At 48.2% G+C, this 16,859-nt stretch overlaps 1 protein-coding gene and 1 long non-coding RNA gene across 2 annotated transcripts; both read right to left on the reverse strand.

Annotated features, from left to right (window-relative positions):
• Positions 1–917: 917 nt before the first annotated feature.
• Positions 918–5,255, reverse strand: LOC122369398 (cytochrome P450 2J4-like). The gene is made up of 2 exons (XM_043344120.1): positions 5,084–5,255; positions 918–3,094 (listed from the first exon to the last, which is right to left on the reverse strand). The coding sequence occupies exons 1-2, from the start codon at positions 5,166–5,168 to the stop codon at positions 1,713–1,715; spliced, it is 1,467 nt and encodes a 488-aa protein (XP_043200055.1). The 5' UTR covers positions 5,169–5,255; the 3' UTR covers positions 918–1,712.
• Positions 5,256–9,151: 3,896 nt separating this feature from the next.
• LOC122369396 lies at positions 9,152–10,886 on the reverse strand. The gene is made up of 2 exons (XR_006254394.1): positions 10,830–10,886; positions 9,152–9,219 (listed from the first exon to the last, which is right to left on the reverse strand). It is a non-coding gene; the product is annotated as an uncharacterized LOC122369396 (long non-coding RNA).
• Between the last annotated feature and the right edge of the window lie 5,973 nt (positions 10,887–16,859).

Consider the following 16,859-nt stretch of genomic DNA (forward strand, 5'->3'; position numbering starts at 1 on the left):
ACTCAGGCGTCTGCTAATCGAAAGGCTAAGTAAAAATGATTGCCCCTACACATAGTTGCCAGATGTAGCTTCAAAAAAACATCAAGCCTATTGACAGCGCTTGGTGTACTGGTATAGGTACATAATTGGTGCCCCGACTGCCGTTTATCGTTCAAGTGTCACTGGACAGCTCTCGTTCATATCGTGGGTGATAGGAAAACGAACATATTACATGGTAGGTAAGATCAAGACCGCATGATGTATAAAACTGATTTGAGATTTCAACTGAGCAACAGAACTGATGGCTAACACCGATCTCCTAATCTCTGTATCAGTTGGGAACTGCGGCTATGAAGGGCCGACTGGTCGTGAAGCACGTTCAGATACGTTCAGCCATTTATGATGAGATGACTTCACTTCGCTTCTGTTTATGACTTTGATACCGTCCTTGATACCGTCTATGGTTCATTGGCTTAGCGCCTACTGTGCTGATGTGGGGCAGTCCAACCCTGCACAAATCGCTGACACACGGGGACGTGGTGGGTGGGGCGGTGGTCGCTATGGTCGCCAACCGGAAGAGAGAAATGCAATTAACTGCTTTCCAAGTACATGACAAGAAATTGATAGCGTACAGGGATGTTCTAAAATATTTTTTTCTTCTTCTTTCGATATTATGAGCATCCAGCTGTCCGTTTGATCTCTCGCTGAGCTTATGCAAGGTAAAAAGCATTAGTAACCCTTTTTCACGCTGGCTAGCTGGAGCACATTTAGCTCACAGTTGCTGCAGATTGGATGCATTTAGGTCGATTGTGTTTCTTAGAAGTAAGTTACCCAAACTGACAACTTCTAAGAAGTTATCAGTTTGGGTTGCACAGTCGCTTGTACACCTGTTTTTTTCTAATTATCAGACATTATTTTCGATTAAAAAACTGAAAAAATCATTATATAAAGATATTTATTAAAAAGAAATTTGGTGCAGATTTGGTCAAGTTTGGTGGATTCGCCAGATAACCAGTCGTGAAAACGGCTAGTGTTGTTAACCCGTTGCACAATTGAAAGATACTGCTTCTAGCGAGCAGAACACCGATCAGTTCGCTTTGAGGATAAACGAGAAAATTGGGAGCCGACCAATAGAAATTGGGCCACACCCGCGGCAACCGCGCTCCACACCACCGACGGGGGTTACGATGGGATTTTCAGTTCCCTGGCGCCGACGCGATAAGTGTTTTGAGCGAGCTGTTCTGGGAAACGTATGGGCAAAGTAATCTTGGGCCGTGGACACCGACCTGAGCACTTCTCATTGAAGGTTTACCACCTATATTACGCATAAACTGGCACTATAATACATAGAAATTAACATAGAACTGTACATATACATCTAGATAAATTTGTGAACGCATCAATGACAGGCTGTCTACAGAAAGTGATCACTGATCACGCATTAATTCGCATGCTTTACCTATCACCATGTATACAAAATAGCAAACGCTTTGCAGTTTGCATGACTTACTTCTAACTGCTAAAAAGCGTAAAAAAGTTCATAAATGAAATCAGTGGTTGAAAGGGACTACATGCATCAATGAGAAAAAGATAAAGCTGATAGTGCCAATGCACCATACGTAAGTACAAGACGCATGTTTACTTCCCTGATCAAGAATACCTCAACAAGAGACACAAGAACCCGGTAGGTCACTAGAAAGTAGGCAAACTCCTCAGAGCCGACATTTCTCAGCTCAGCGGCGTTCCGGGATCAGTTTGAACGGTTTTGGGCTGCGGATGAACACGTTGTCCGGATCCTGCTCCAGATGATGGTGGTAGCCCTCAGGGAAACGGAACGAGAAGTTCTGCAGGATGCACGCCAGGAACAGAAATAGCTCGTTCCGCGCCAGGCTCTCGCCGAGACACTGCCGCTTGCCCACAGAGAACGGCATGACGTTCTTGTCCGGCTGGAACTTGCCGTCAGAGTCGATGAATCTCTCCGGTCGGAACTGGAGCGGCTCGGCGAAGTAGCGCGCGCTGCGGTGGACGGCCTGTCCGACGCCGACGACCTGCACGCCGGCCGGCAGCTGGCGGCCGCCCACGCTGACCGGCGCCACGGTCCGGTGCGGCACCAGCAGCGGCGTGATGTCACCCAGTCGCTGCGTCTCCAAGATGAAGGCCTCGGTGAAGGGCAGCCGCTGCCGGTCGGCCAGTGTCGGCGGCCGCTGGCGGCCCACCTCCGCGTCCAGCTCGGCCTGCAGCCGGCGCTGCACATCCGGTCGCTGGCAGAGGAAGCAGAACGCCCAGCGCAGCGTGGTGGCCGTGGTGTCGTTGCCGGCCAGGAAGAGGTCGTGGATGGCCATGAGCAGGTGGTGGTCGGTCATCAGCTCGGGGCGCCGGTGCTGCTCCAGCAGCATGGCGTCCATGTAGTCGCGGGGCTCGCTGCTCGGGTCGAATGAGTCGCGGTGGCGCTGCAGCGCCGGCAGGAAACCCTCCTTCATGATGTCGGCGAACTCCTTCTCGAACCGCTCGCGGTTTATCAGCCAGTCCGGTGTCACCTTCTGGACCCACGGGGCCAGGTCTAGCACCGCAAACGCCTGCAGGCCATCGGTGCTCAGGTTCAGCCGGTTGATGCGATTGATGACACTCTTGATTTTCTCGTCAGTGATGCCGAGTTCTTCGGACGCCACCAGATTCCAAATGATGTTCACGATGGCCACGTTCAGAGAGCTCTCTAGACTGATCTCCTTGCCACAGCCGGGCTTCAGGATCTCCTCGCAGAACCCAGCAATCTGCTGTTGAATATAGCCCTCCAGCTGGGACTTGCCCATGCCGAAGTTGCGCAGATGGTGCAGGGTGAAGCGCCGCGTTTCCCTCCAGAGCTCGCCCTCGGACATCACCAGGCCATTATTGTTGTTGATTAGGACCATGGAGGCCGTGTCGGGCCGGCCGGAGATCTCTGGCCGAGAGAACGCCTCCCGTATGAGGGCCGGGTCGGTGAGCACCACCTGCTCGACCGCCCCCAGCTTCACGTAGTACATGGAGCCGTACTGCTCGGCCCATTCAGAGTACTTGGCTTCGGGCGCCGCGGGATCCAGAGAGAGTGCGTTCCCGATCCACGGCAGCAGCGGTGGCCCTGTGAATGCGAGATGTTACATCAAATGTGTAACTGTAAAGTGTCACTCAGAAAGCATAACACTCTTAACCTGTCTTCACCCGAAGAAATGCAGTTCTTCAACAAAAAAAATAATTAGTGCAGTTATTGGGTAAGATTGTGGTACCATACACGGTTCTCTTTTTGTTTGTACAGTCAGGCTTTTCATGCCGAAGAAATAGCGCTAGCCTAAATTCAGGCCATTCACCATCCCAAAACGGCATTTGGAATTAACTACCTAATCAACAGTTAACCCTCGCGGGCCCGGGGGGCGTTTTTCGCCCCCCCCCCCTGGCGAATATTTGCGATAACTCCGGAACGCTTAGGGATAGGAAAGCGAAACTTTCAGTACCTTTTCTCCCATCAATTTGACATCTTCTGAAGTAAAAAATTTGGACCTAGCCCCCTTGATGACGTCACAAGGTCCATTTTTCTAGACCCCTGCACGGCAAACTTCGGCGTCACAGACGCAAACTTCAAATAGCTGCTAAAAATAGAGTTTTAGAGATAAAGACAAATTACGAGCACGGCTGTGTAGCGTTTGACCTAGAGAAAAATAGAAAAATAGTTTTGGTGACCTGAGGTCAGAGGTCAGGTCAACGACCCCGAAATGTGGTTTTAGTTTTTCGCAAATAACTTCGACAAAAATGGTCCTAGAGCTACGGCAGTGGTACCATCGCATTCGCCTTGTCAAGCCGCGTCGAATGATATATATTTTGTTCGGAAAAGGTCAAGTTTCATGTTGACCTCATGTGACCTCGAATGATCTCTGGTTGACCTTGACACATGAAAGGTCGTTTATGATGGATTTGTACCCGCTGATCACGAATCTGGCATCTATTTTCCTCTAAGCCTTCATTTAGAGCTTCCGGATGGCAAAATTGTCTTATTTATTATTACTAACTTGAATCAGTGAAATAGCCTCTAGCAGGGATACTCTTCTGTGACCTTGACCTTTGAGCAGCCTTGTATCGTAAGATGAACCACAAATAGGGAACTGACAAGCCTTAAAACATTTCAAAACATCTTGGAAGTTAGCACGCAAGATGTGCGAAAAAGTGCCAAGTTTGAGGTCAATTTTGAGCGTGACCTTGACCTTGACCTTTGATTTGGAGCACATTTTCAGAATCCTCAGATTCTCTTCTTTCGTTTGACAGCCAATTTCGCCGGTTTGATGCAGCCTGCCGTCCTCTAGAAGGCTTACTTTGAGATCACTACACAGTACACATGTGCCGGTTTTGGCCTTTGACCTTGACCTCTGACCTTGAAAATTGACCTGAGGTCAAAAATTTTAGGTGCATTAGAATCGTCTCGTAAGGACCTTTCGTTTGGTATCGCTTTTGGTTCCGTAGCTCCCTTATTTACGGAGTTAGACAGGGGGGGGCGAAAAACGCCCCCCGGGCTGCGGTGGTTGGGATTACCCCCCGGGCCCGGCCGGGTTAAGTTTTTGATTAGCAAATTAATTTTAAACTTCGCTAGTTATTTCATTGAACTTGTTACTGCATAGTGCATATACGTGCCATATTTTTGTGATGATTTATGTGATAATCTACCTGGCCGCAGGCAAGTACGGAACACATGAAAAAGTGACCAGCAATGGCGAACAACTGGATTTCAACAATGGGCTCGTGAAATAGTCGCAGGTGAAATGGGCTGTCAAAAGTCAGCTTATTGGCCATTCGGGTCGGGAAAAGACGCGATTACGGCCTAGCCGAAAGGTAAATCGTGTTCGGAGTGTAGCCTTGATGGAACACAAAAACGATCCCTGTCATCGAAATACCGGCTTCATGCAGGCAATGAAACGTCACATTGTTTTTTTCACAGTCATAATATTAACAACATTTTAATGTAATTCTTAGCCAGCCGCTCTGGCGTCACATGACGGACCGATGACGTCAGAGCTTTGGACAGCCGAGCGTGCCGACACACCCAGTCACTTGAGACTTGAGAGTTGAGTGTTTGTTTACTGACCTTGAGGGCACCAAGAGGGGCGGGTCATCGACTTCCATGCCCAGATGACCACGGCGACGACGGCGACCACCAGCCACAAGAACATGACTTCTTCTGAGAGGACCAGTGCAGTGTTCCGCGGGTGCCAGTGTCAGATTCCGACTGTCATGTCTCGCTCCCGCACCGCCACCCCTCGCCGCACGGTGTATTGACCATCCGCCCAGTCATCGTCAGCGGTTCTCAAACTGATCGAGCCGCTGAGCCCACCGTGCGCCGGCCGTTATAGGTTTGTGCACAGTGAGCCGCAACATGGTAGGTAAGGGAAGGGCCGTTCCAAGAATGACAGGTCATCTTTGGAGGAATGCCTCTCACATGCGAGCAGGCCATTAGCATCACCACGGGGGACGGGGGGCAAGCGGGGCAGCTTGCCCCCCCGCAACCTCGGACCGGGCACCCCCTGAGATCGATACAGATCCGATGAAATTTTGGAGTCGGGGAAAAAATGGGGGGTACCTTTCTGAGAATTCCTGTGACGTTAGACTCGGTTAGATCGTGCAGTTCAAACCAGAATCAGAGTTGCAGTCACCAAAATCTTTACTCTGACTCCAGACTCGGTAATGTCAATGCTGTGATTCATTCCATGTTCCTAGTTCATTCTTTATTACATTTTACAGCTGATTTTCATAAATTTTGGAGTGCTGACACGCAATTTTCGTTCAAAGCTTGACACGAAATCTTCGGGGCATTTCTCAATTCTCGTCAAATGTCTGCGACAGGCTCAAGTACCGTTCAAGTGCCGCATGGCTCATGAGCTTGCTCTTCACATAGGCTCCTAAGGAGCTCCACTGAGCTCTAAGAAGCTTTCAGAGGGCCCAAACCGGCCTCTGAGAGTCCCACTGGTGTCCATATCCCTACTCTGGGGGGCGGGGGCCCATACAGGGATCTTTGAGGACCTTATTGACGTAGACCTCTGAAGGGCCACACGAATCTTTGAGGATGCCTTCGAAAATTTCTGAGAACCTTAACTGGCCTCTGATAGTTCAGCCGAACTTTTGAGGCGAAATATTTTGCTAACCCCAAGCAATTCGACACAGACTCACTGACGGTTCACACTGTTATCCGAGGGCTCTAGGCTCACCCTGGGCCTAGTCTCTTAGCGCCCGCCGCCCACACTGGCTTCTGAAGGCCCCACCTTGGGCTCGGAAAGCCCTAAAGCACCACATGGCACATACACGCAAATATTTAGGGTGACCCACGCCGATCTCCGGGATCCTAAGCAGGCTTCTGAGAGTCCACAGTCACACTGACCCTGAGTGGCCTGAAGTGGCCTGGAAGTCCCAAGCTGTCTCTAAGGGATCCCCCGCCGCTATGCCGTGCGTAACTTTTGGTTCCGTTCAGGGCTGAAAAAAGTGTTTCGGTGGTTGTCGTCCGAAGGAAAACGGGCTTATTTGGTTGTCGACTTAAGATGTCTATCCCGCGTCCCGCTGAGGGTCCTTGATTTCCACGCCCTGCTGGGGGGAGGGGGGGGGGGTTCAACACCCCGCTCTTTTAACTCTGATCCTGGGTCAAGTAGTGACAAGCAGTAGGTAAACGACATTCGAAAGAACGTTCAAAATAAGGACATTCATTCATTCAATATGTCATTCATTTTTTAGGTCAAGTCAAAGGTTAGGTCACCAGATGCCATTAAATGAAAAATATTACCTATTTCAACTTTTTTCTCGAAATACCGGCACACAACTCGGGAACCAACTATAGAGCTGCAGCGCCACGGAAAAAGATTCGATAGCCTTTTTGGCCATTTCCGTGACTCTTCAACGGTGCCACTGGTCGATTTCCACTCACCTTTCAACAAAACGTGCTCAAGCTAGTATATGCACTTGAGTCGTGCCGACGCCACACAGACCCTGCGTGCGAATATATTATAATTCCTTTCCTTCTTGATAGCGCAGGGCGCTAAGCTGTCAGGCTCAAATGTCCAACGATCCTTATTCCTCGACCTCGGAAGTCCCGAGACACCATATCCTCGTGGGCATGACATGGCGTGCCATCCCCGCATCAAAATATTACCGGCACTGACGCGGTCCCACTGCGGACCTACCCCCAGGCGCCGCCGGGGGTGGGTTTGACGTCACAAAAGGAGCCCCGGCGGATTGGAGGGGACGCTAATGGCCCTTTCACACGTAGCAACTTTTCCGGTCGCCGGCGACGGCAACTGTCGCCGGCGATCGCCAGCGACCGGGGTCAGTCGCCGGCGATCGCCAGCGACCGGGGTCAGTCGCCGGCAACTCCGCAGTTGTCGATATCAGCTGACCAGTCGCCGGGGTGTGACGTAGCAGTCGTGTCAGCCAATCATTGAAGAGTTGTCGGCGTTGCCGAGAAAGTTCAATTTTTCCAACATTTTGAAGTCGCCGGCGACTGTTCTAGCCAGCCGCCGCTCAACTGTCACGTGACCCGCTTGACCTTGAGTTGGCACCAGATATTGCGCTGCTGATACATGCAGCGGCGCAGCTTATTTTACTGCATTATTCAAGGTACTAAATATTTTGACGTGTTTTGTAGGATGATAACTACCGTCTAGGTAATATTGGAATAATATTTATTAGATCTATTATTGAAACAATACATAATATCAATGAAAATACAATCAAACTGCGATTCTTCTACATTGGAATTCAATGCACTCAAGCATAAAACTGAAAAGTGATGTGTACTTGCAGTTCCTCCATTTTTCCTAACGCATCAGCCAAGATTACGAGTGCTGCAGATTTTGCTCACCTGTCTTGTTTATTCAACTACAACCCTGTTCTCAATAAATGAATAACTTCGCTGTAACGACATTAGCATTGAAGGAATGGTTGGTGGTAAGCATGGGACAATCACAGTGATTTGTGGTCACACATTTGAACCGTGCTTTGTATGTGAAAAACAGAAAAAAGGCATTCTAGAAATGTAGCAGAAATTCAAATGCCAGAAACGGACCTGAGGAACGGCGAAGCCTACCACCCACATAAAACACAGGCTTTCATTATGTCAAAAACAGATGCTGTATTATCTAAAGCGCTGGATTGGGGAACACAAGTGTACCCCCCCCCCCCCTTATAACAAAATGCATTTTTCCACACAGTGGATATCACTAAACATGGCGAGGTGACAGTATATGACACCATACGCGCGACCACATAAAAATGCAGCACGCGCGGACACGGGGCAAGGACGGTGGCACAATATGCCGATACCCAAGAAGACACAAGCCTAGGTCAAAGGTCAAAGGTGACAATACTGTGACAGAAATCTTAAAATCAGCCTGGACACAGCTCACTCTTCATGACCGTTTTTATCGAAAATAGACCAACAAAACACCAAGGCTCCTTCGTCCAAAACTCAAAACTCGACATGCCGCTCCAAAGGCCTTGCAAAACAGCGCACACCAACAACGCATAATAGCCAGCAACGCACACGACAGGATTTTCGAGGCCCGAGTCGTCAGCCGCCGCCGCCGCCGCCACCTCCCGGCAGCTGATTGCTGAGTGATTTGCTCCTTGCCGCCGATCGTGGCGACCTCTTTACTCTGGCAGAATCGACCCTACCGAGCGGCGACAGCATTCAGAAGCAAAATGACAAATGAATTCACTGCACTTATGTCAGAAAATCGACTGCACATGCCATGGTCACACGCGGTGCCGTCCACGGGGCCGGCAGAAGCTGCACACTGTCACCGAACACCACCTGCACCTTGGACGCAGTATGTGAGGGCTTGGCGGACGCGCGCCGCCTCGCGTGCGGTATTGGCATCAAGGCCCGGACACGAGGGAGCACACTCGGCGCAATCAGAGCACACCGTCCGGGGCCGTCAGTGTCGATCTCCTGACCTCACAGAAAGTTGTGCAGCACACAGGTGAACGCCGTCAGTGTGGTGACTGGTGCGCAGCACACCGTCCCACGGAAGATCGTCTGTGGGCCGTGGTGCAGATGCTGTCTCTAGGCAGAGTCAACAGTGCAGTGGCAGAAGTTAAACATTCAGCTGCTAGACTCCTTTTCGGGTCAGCAATGTCGTCGAGTTGGCCATCAGGTGGTGTTGCAGAATCATCAGGTACTCTTGATCAGGTACATCAGGTACAGAACCTCTTGACTCATCAGGTAACGCTGTGACTTGTCTGCCAGGCACAGAGGGCGGACATGTCAGAACATACTTCAAATACATTTTTTAAAATCATTTTTTAACCAAAAGCTCTGCAAATTAGGAAGCCTGGAATAGGCTATTGCTTAGCATCATAAAAACTACCCAAATACCCAAATCAGGTTAGGCTTGGTTTACCCAAATACCCAAATCAGGTTAGGTTTGGTTTTTACACTTCAGGCTAAAATGAGAACTATCTTAGCATCATTATCCTTGATGTAGCATTGTTGACGCTTTTTGTCTTGTACAATTGGCAATCAGTATTCAGTGACACAGAATTGGAATTTGTGGTTCAGAAACCTAGCATTATTTGAAATAATAGCATTTTAGCAGTGCTCATTCTTTTTGAAAGCAATTGTATTTTTTAATATAATTTTCTAGGTAATTCATTTCCTACTGAATATGGTTATGAGACCATTGTTACTAATTTTGGTATTATTAAGGCAGCTGTAGCATGAGTGGGCATATGCTGTAGAGACTGGAGTGATTAAAGTCACTAGAGGCTTGAGGGTTTTTTTAGACATTATGCAGCAGCCTGCAGGGAGATATGCAGAGGCAAGTCTAGGCACCACCAGAAGGGGGACAAGCAGTCAGCACAACACACAGCGGGCACAAGGGGAGAAGATTGTAAAAACTATTGCCTGGATCCACCTCTGTGGACATCCTCAGGCATGCCTCTGTGGACATCTCCAGGCTGCTGCATGTAAAAAAGTATCAAGCCTCTAGTGACTTTTTCCACACTGCAGCAAATGCCCGCTTATTCTTGGTCTGCTCTACCTTCCTCCAATTATGAGTTTTGTGTGAAAATGACATTTTTACATTGGTGGAGCTTGTGTGCGCATGGTACACATGAGCCATGCCGGCAGCATTGCTGCAATGAATAGGAAACAGCTCCAGGGCCAAAATACATACCACCAGAAAAAAAAACCTTGCCAAAATACATGACATACCTACCACCTACTGTGCATAATGCAATTATTTATGTACCTACTAATAAGCCATGGATTATCATTTGCCATGTGAGCACGCACACACATGCGAACCCAATGCGGATTAAGTTTGGCCTGGGTTGTTTATCCATGGTACCAAGGAAAACTCCAGCAGAAACAATAACAAAATTGCAAAGCTACCTGTTTGATTTTGATCATGCTAATTAATGAGCAGCAATATAATATTTTGTTGCTATCAAATATTTCCTTGTGTCGCACGAATAGGTAGGCAAATAGCTGACTGATAGGTAGGCACTTTGTCCTCAAGGGCACTGATACTGAATGTAAACAATGTTCTTGTGACACAACAAGCAAGTTTTCATTACCTTATGAAACTAGTGTAAATTTCAATGTCATTAAAATATTCAATTTTGATGAAAAAATGCATATTTATCACAAATAAAAATCATGGGTGATCATGGGCAAGTGCGCCACAAATGACATAAACCCTCCAATATTGTCGAATCAAGCTTAAATTCAAGTCACAACAGCTTCACGACAGGCAAACTACAAGATAATAACCCCTATGCTACTGTGCAACAAATTTAAGGTAGCCATACCAACCAAAAATGCATCACAAATCACCTAAACCACTCACCAAGGACAAAACTGTCATGGCGGCGTCCGCTGCTCGAGAAGAGTCGCCGGCGACTGGCCTGTGACGCGGATCTGACGTCACCAGTTGCTGGCGATTGCCCGGCCGTGGCCCGGCGATCGCCACCGACTTGCTTACGTCATACCTACGTCACACACGATCGTTGGCTGGCGGTCGCTGGCGGTCGCCGGCGACTGCTGCTGTCGCCGGCGACTGAAAAGTTGCTACGTGTGAAAGGGCCATAACTGACCGCCGGCCGTGGGCGGCGCTGAAGGGTGCGGGCAGGGGCCGGCCGAGTCCTGGGCCTCGTTTCATAAAACTCTGCCGTAACTTACACCTTTCCGTAATTCACACCCTTTCAAACTACGGAGCGCAAATAAATCCGTTTCACAAAGCCACAACTGGAATTGTTTACACCTCCGTAACTAAGCACATTTGCGTAGTTACCGTAATTTATCAAGCGTCCTACAAATTACAATTTCATGTCAACACTTATTTTTTACGAGAATTTATAAAACAATTATGTTGAATTTAAATCTTAAAAATTATGTATGAAAAAACAAAATTGATATTGATGACCATCCTTTATTAAAACAATATATTAAAAACAGCAGAAAGCCAGCTAAGCAGAAGTGCCTTATTACGAAAGTGGCGCGGCGCGGCGAATAAACAAAATTCCGATAGTTGCCACAAAAAGCGACTGGTACAGAAGATTTGCAGTTCCTTTTTCTCATTTTGGCTGTTCTTTCTTCCTCACCGGGCTCAACATTATAAAATATATTAAAAATTAGCTTCGAATCTTCACATTAATTCAAAATCACGCAACATTTTTGTGCGTAGTTTACACCACTGATATCAAGAGCTTGATAAAATATTTGGCGTTAATTACGTCGTTTTATGAAACCCAAATGGCATCAATTGGTCCGGAATCGAGCATTTGCCGTAAATGAAGCTCCGTACTTTCGATGGCGTGAATTACTCCGGTCTCCGGCTTTATGAAACCGAATTGGCATCAAATACGCCAAATCTGGCATAATTGACGGAACGCCGTAAGTAATTCCTTTTATGAAACGAGGCCCTGGAAGGTACTGGATTTGCCAGACACGTGTTGCCAGTGGACAACCACGGCGACCACTTGGTATGTCATTGGTCGCCTTTATGAGGGTCGCCGGTCCGCCGTCCGAACGATGGTCGAACGACGCAGTATATACTAAATAGCTACGGGGAGTTGGAATATGTCTGTAGCTACCAGGAAATTTTCCACTGGGATGCCGCCGCGTAGGGAGGTAACGGGGTCGAGAACTGCGAGTCGATTCGATGGGGCCGAGGAGCAGAGAATGATTAGCGTGGGCAGAGGCGATTGGGATGGGTGGGCAAAGACGAATGGATTGCTCGCTTCTAACCGCACTAAGCGGGAGGTCTTAATCAGTTCAGGCGCGGCGCGTGGTCGCCATAAGATCGTCTTCTCGGTTGTCGTTGGCAACGACAAAACGATACAATTTTTCACTCCTGGTTCCGTTAAACATTTTTTGTTCGAAGACACGCCCTTCAGAGGTCGCGTAAAAAGCAGCCGATCGCGACGAAACTATTAGTACCCTCGCATTGATCAATTTTACACCTACCCTTAAAACGTCATGACCCTGACCCAAATGACCTTTGACCTGTAACCTACTTTACGAGACCATGTTTGGCCGGAATCGCGATTATGTCGGCTCGCATTAGCCGCGCGGTTGCAAGCTTTTCGTGGTTTCAAACGTTCAAACATGTGATTTTTTTATGTTGCTCCCATGCATTAGGGTGGATGTCAAGGTCACCTGAATGTCAGGTCATGGTCATTGACCTTTGGTGACCTCGGTTCACTTTTTCGAGTTTTACATGTTTCTAGGCTAGTTTTTGGAGCTGATTTCGAATTTAGCAACCATTTGAACATTTACGAAGTAGTTTTGGTGCCTTCGTAACATGTTACGAAGCTGTCAGAGGCGGTTGACACGTATTATGAATACCCGTCACGACCCCTACCGGTTGACCTGACCTGACCTTACCCGACCTGGTCTAAATGCTTAAAGCCATCATCTCTTATCAAAACTAACACGATATTCGTGATCAGCACCCCGGAAAACCCCATAGCAGCCACACTTTACGACTTTCTGACAGGTCCCGATGTTCCCGATTTTCAGGTCATTGACCTGACCTGGAAGGTCACCCGATGACCTAGGACCTTAAGATTGGATATCATCGGCTTCCTCTCGTGACGGGCAACACGCTCGTTTTTCCGCGGAGCTCTTTGCTCGATCAGGGGCCAAACGCGAGGGGGGTCGTACCCCCCCCCCCCCCTTGTGCCGTCGAAGGACGCAAAATGACCTGTGCCGGCGAGGGCTAGTGAACAAAACAAAACAGTTCCTCTCACTGGAGCAAAGATGAATTGCTTCCGATTCACACTTTCTACATTCACTCTCAGTCTCCACCGAATGCCCAACTTAGCTACTATCGGCGGCTGGGATACCTAAGCCCTATGCATTTCACGTAAAACCTCTGCATACACGCGTGAATGGAGGTTTTAGCAGGGTGCGTCGATTAATTGGAGCGTTTTTCACTTTTTTCCTGGGTAATGATCATGAGCGACGAGCGTCTGCACAGGGACCCTCTGCAGTGTGTCGGTAGTCGCAGCCACTGTAATTCTACCGGTCGTTTTTGTCCAGAAATGTCAAAATTTCGAATTTTTCTGTAAAAAATTACATGTCATACCTAGCTAGAAGGAAAACTTTGTCACCATCGGATTCCTCGCACCATCGCGCGTCGAATGATATGTAAAACGAGTGAGTAATGACTGGGGAAAGGCAATGTATAACACAAAAGTTGATTTTGCCCCCCCCCCCCCTCCAACCGAAAATCTCTGGCGACGCCTATGAAGAGGCAAATCATATGTGATAAGCAAAAGAGCAAAAGATAACATAATGGGATTCCAGTACAGTATATCTAAAAAGTATGTCCCCTGGTTTGGCTCTCCCACAGGAGGCGAATCGGTAACTTGGCTGAATCCCAGTTGCGGCAGCCGGCCGCCAGGGTCGCTGCCGCGCGAGCGGCCTTGACCGCTCGCATGTCATTGGCAGTTCGGTCCCTCCCCATCTATGCCGAGGTGGGGAGGGGGGAAGAGGGGAAGAGAGGGGAGGGAGCGGCATCCGCTCGGCACTGGGCGATACCTGGCTGACCCCGCGCTCCCTAGCTGACCTTTGTCCTGCCCTCAGGCGAAGACCGACTTCCTGGCCTGTAGCGGCCCAGCGGAAAACCGAGCTCGCGGGGCGCGACTCCATTGGCCCAATCTTATAAATGGAATGCTGCTGTCGTATTCACGGCATTAGATAATATTAATAGCGATACCAGCAGTGGATGTGGTAAAATACAGTCCAAAACAAACGAAAGCACACGATTCGTGCATAATGTGCCCTCCCATTCAAATAAGCCCGCCCACTTCGATAAATGGTGTAGTTTCTTAGGGCGTAACAGATGCAAAACACTACCGATTTTTTTTTAGCTCGGCCACTGGGACCGACAATATACAATGGACTGAAATGCATGAAAACCATTTTGCATTTAGGTAATAGCCGTTTTCTGCACCCAAACTTTAGCCAGTGACGCCCTGTCCATTCTAAAACGTTTATAAGATTGGTCCCAACACCCGATTTCATATGAGGAAGTCGTTTAAAAAGCAGCTTATTTCTGACGAATTTATTATTATGGCCACTTTTACAGGACGTCTATAGAGCTTTGACTTTTACATCTTCCTCGTTCAGGAGCAACGTTTTAACCCTCACCGGACCTTCAGGTTTTCTGAATACCGAGGGGGCGTTGGGGATTGGAAGTGAGGAAACAACCCCCTTCGCCGAATCGCCCCTAATTGAGCTAGAGCCTCACGAAAGAAACGATCGTGTGCGTCGTTACGAAATGCAGCGATTAGTCTCCAATTTAAGGACCAGGGTCAGCCGATGACTTCGGAGGTCATGTCAAGTGGCCCAAGGCACAGGTTCGGTTTTTGGTAAATAACTCCGCTAAAAATGATCGCAGATCCGCGATTTTAGCAGCATCGTGTTTGTCTAGCTCAGGCGTGTCGAATGGTATACTGTTTCTTCGGGTGAGATCAACTTAACACTCGCCCGTATAGGGGGGGGGGGTCGAACAGACCCCCCCCCTCGGTTTTTCGCGAGTAACTCGCGTAAAAAGCGACCGATCGCGACGAAACTTTCAGTACCCTCGCGTTAATCAATTTTACACCCACCTTGAAATTGTCATGACCCTGACCTTAATGACCTTTGACCTGTGACCTACTTTTTCGAGACCATATTTGGCCGGAATCGCGATTCGGCGTATGTCGGCTCGCATTAGCGGCGCGTTTGCAGTCTTTTCGTGGTTTTAAGCGTTCAAACATGGGATGTGATGTCGCTTCCATGCATTAGGGTGGGTGTCAAGGTCACCGGAAAGTCAGGTCAGGTCATTGACCTTTGATGACCTCGGTTAAAAAGTTAATTAACAATTTTAATTAGGATAGTTAAATTCAAGTGGGTATAATCCGACTTGACAATTTACTAGGAGGGTTTTGCAGCGCTATTAGTTCGGTATGTAATTATAAATCATTGCTAATTTCGATCCGGATATCGTTATTCAATGCTGGCCTTTGCGTCCTCAAAAAAGTTGTTTATAGTCATGAAGGCTTGTATTGACCCATACTTTCCATTTTTCAGCACCATTATTCGCCGTAGTTGACCAGGTGTTTTCTTCAGCTCTCCCCTGAATCCTTTGGCTTAGACCTGGCGTATCACCCGAGCATCGCAAGACGCACCTACCACACACAAGTTTATGATCCCCACGAACCCACAACAGCGTCCGTTCGCTTGGTGTGTGACCCCTTGACCTTTGGCCGCGACAACTGCCAGCTTGCCGGAGCACCCCTCCCTACACGCGCTGCCCCGCCCGCTCCCGCTCCCTCTCCCCCCCCCCCCCCCGGGGTCGTGTCACGAAGGTTCGGGCTTACGCTACTACCGGCCGCTGCGCAGCTGTCACCTAGCGCTTGGGAATGTGTGGTCTGGTGCGGATTCAGCCAACTACCGGCTCGCGACACCAGCGCCACGTAGTGGCGACGGTACATTCTTTTTAGACATACTGTACATTGTTCATTGTTCAGTGCCTCTTATCCATGATGGTTTGTGCATTGAAGTACATATGTACCTAATACATAAATGGAGTGATGATGATGATGATGATGATGATGAATTGATGATCAACACGAAATGAAAGGTGTTTGACTTTCCGAGAAAAAAAGCAGGTCATATATAGGGATAAAAGAACTGTTACCGTCTACCGATGACCTTACCTTGAAAGCTCTACCCTCATTGGTCCAAAAATGGCCGAGCTATCCGCTTTTACATTTGCCGTGGTACCTAAATTTTTCACCAAGGATAGGGGAAGCCGGGGGAAGCCCGGCATAGTAAGCTCTTTTTCATTTTTATTACATACCATACGTGCTGTATAAAATGTTGATATCCTGCTAGCTAGCTAAGTTCATTGGCCGTGTTTTCCCAAAAATTCGGTTTCGTGGAATAAGTATAAGGCTGAGAAAATCGAGTTTTTAAAAAAAAGTGTTGATTTTTCTGGGGTAAGCCCGGCATAGGGGTAACGCCGGCCACCTCCCCAGCGCTTTACAACGAGTTGATGAAACCATTATGTGTTTTCCAAATATTAACGGAAAGTGAAATATTAAGGTACTGATTAGCTCTGGACATTTTAGAGTTTATGTCATTACTGGTATTTTAGCTAGCGTCTACAACATATACAGTACAGGTCGATGAAAATCGTGATGCAAAATTGACAAAAAATGTGTATTTCAAAATTCCTTAATTTTTTTTTTTTTACCTTAATGCATCATATTGCATATCATTCGACTCGGCTGATGAAGAAGAAAACAACGACACCATTTTTGAAACTCTAGCTTCATTGTCTGTCGCGTTATCTGCAAAAACGTAGTTTGACCCTAGTTGACCG

Source organism: Amphibalanus amphitrite, unplaced genomic scaffold, assembly GCF_019059575.1.
Source record: "Amphibalanus amphitrite isolate SeventyFive unplaced genomic scaffold, NRLGWU_Aamphi_draft 001031F_arrow, whole genome shotgun sequence".
Classification (NCBI taxonomy): Eukaryota; Metazoa; Arthropoda; class Thecostraca; order Balanomorpha; family Balanidae; genus Amphibalanus; species Amphibalanus amphitrite.

Excerpts from the sequence above, each read along its gene's own strand:
- LOC122369398 (XM_043344120.1), bottom strand. The coding sequence starts at position 5,168 with ATGTTCTTGTGGCTGGTGGTCGCCGTCGTCGCCGTGGTCATCTGGGCA. Across the intron at positions 3,095-5,083 it reads CCCCTCTTGGTGCCCTCAAG|GGCCACCGCTGCTGCCGTGG; the intron begins GTCAGTAAACAA and ends TCGCATTCACAG.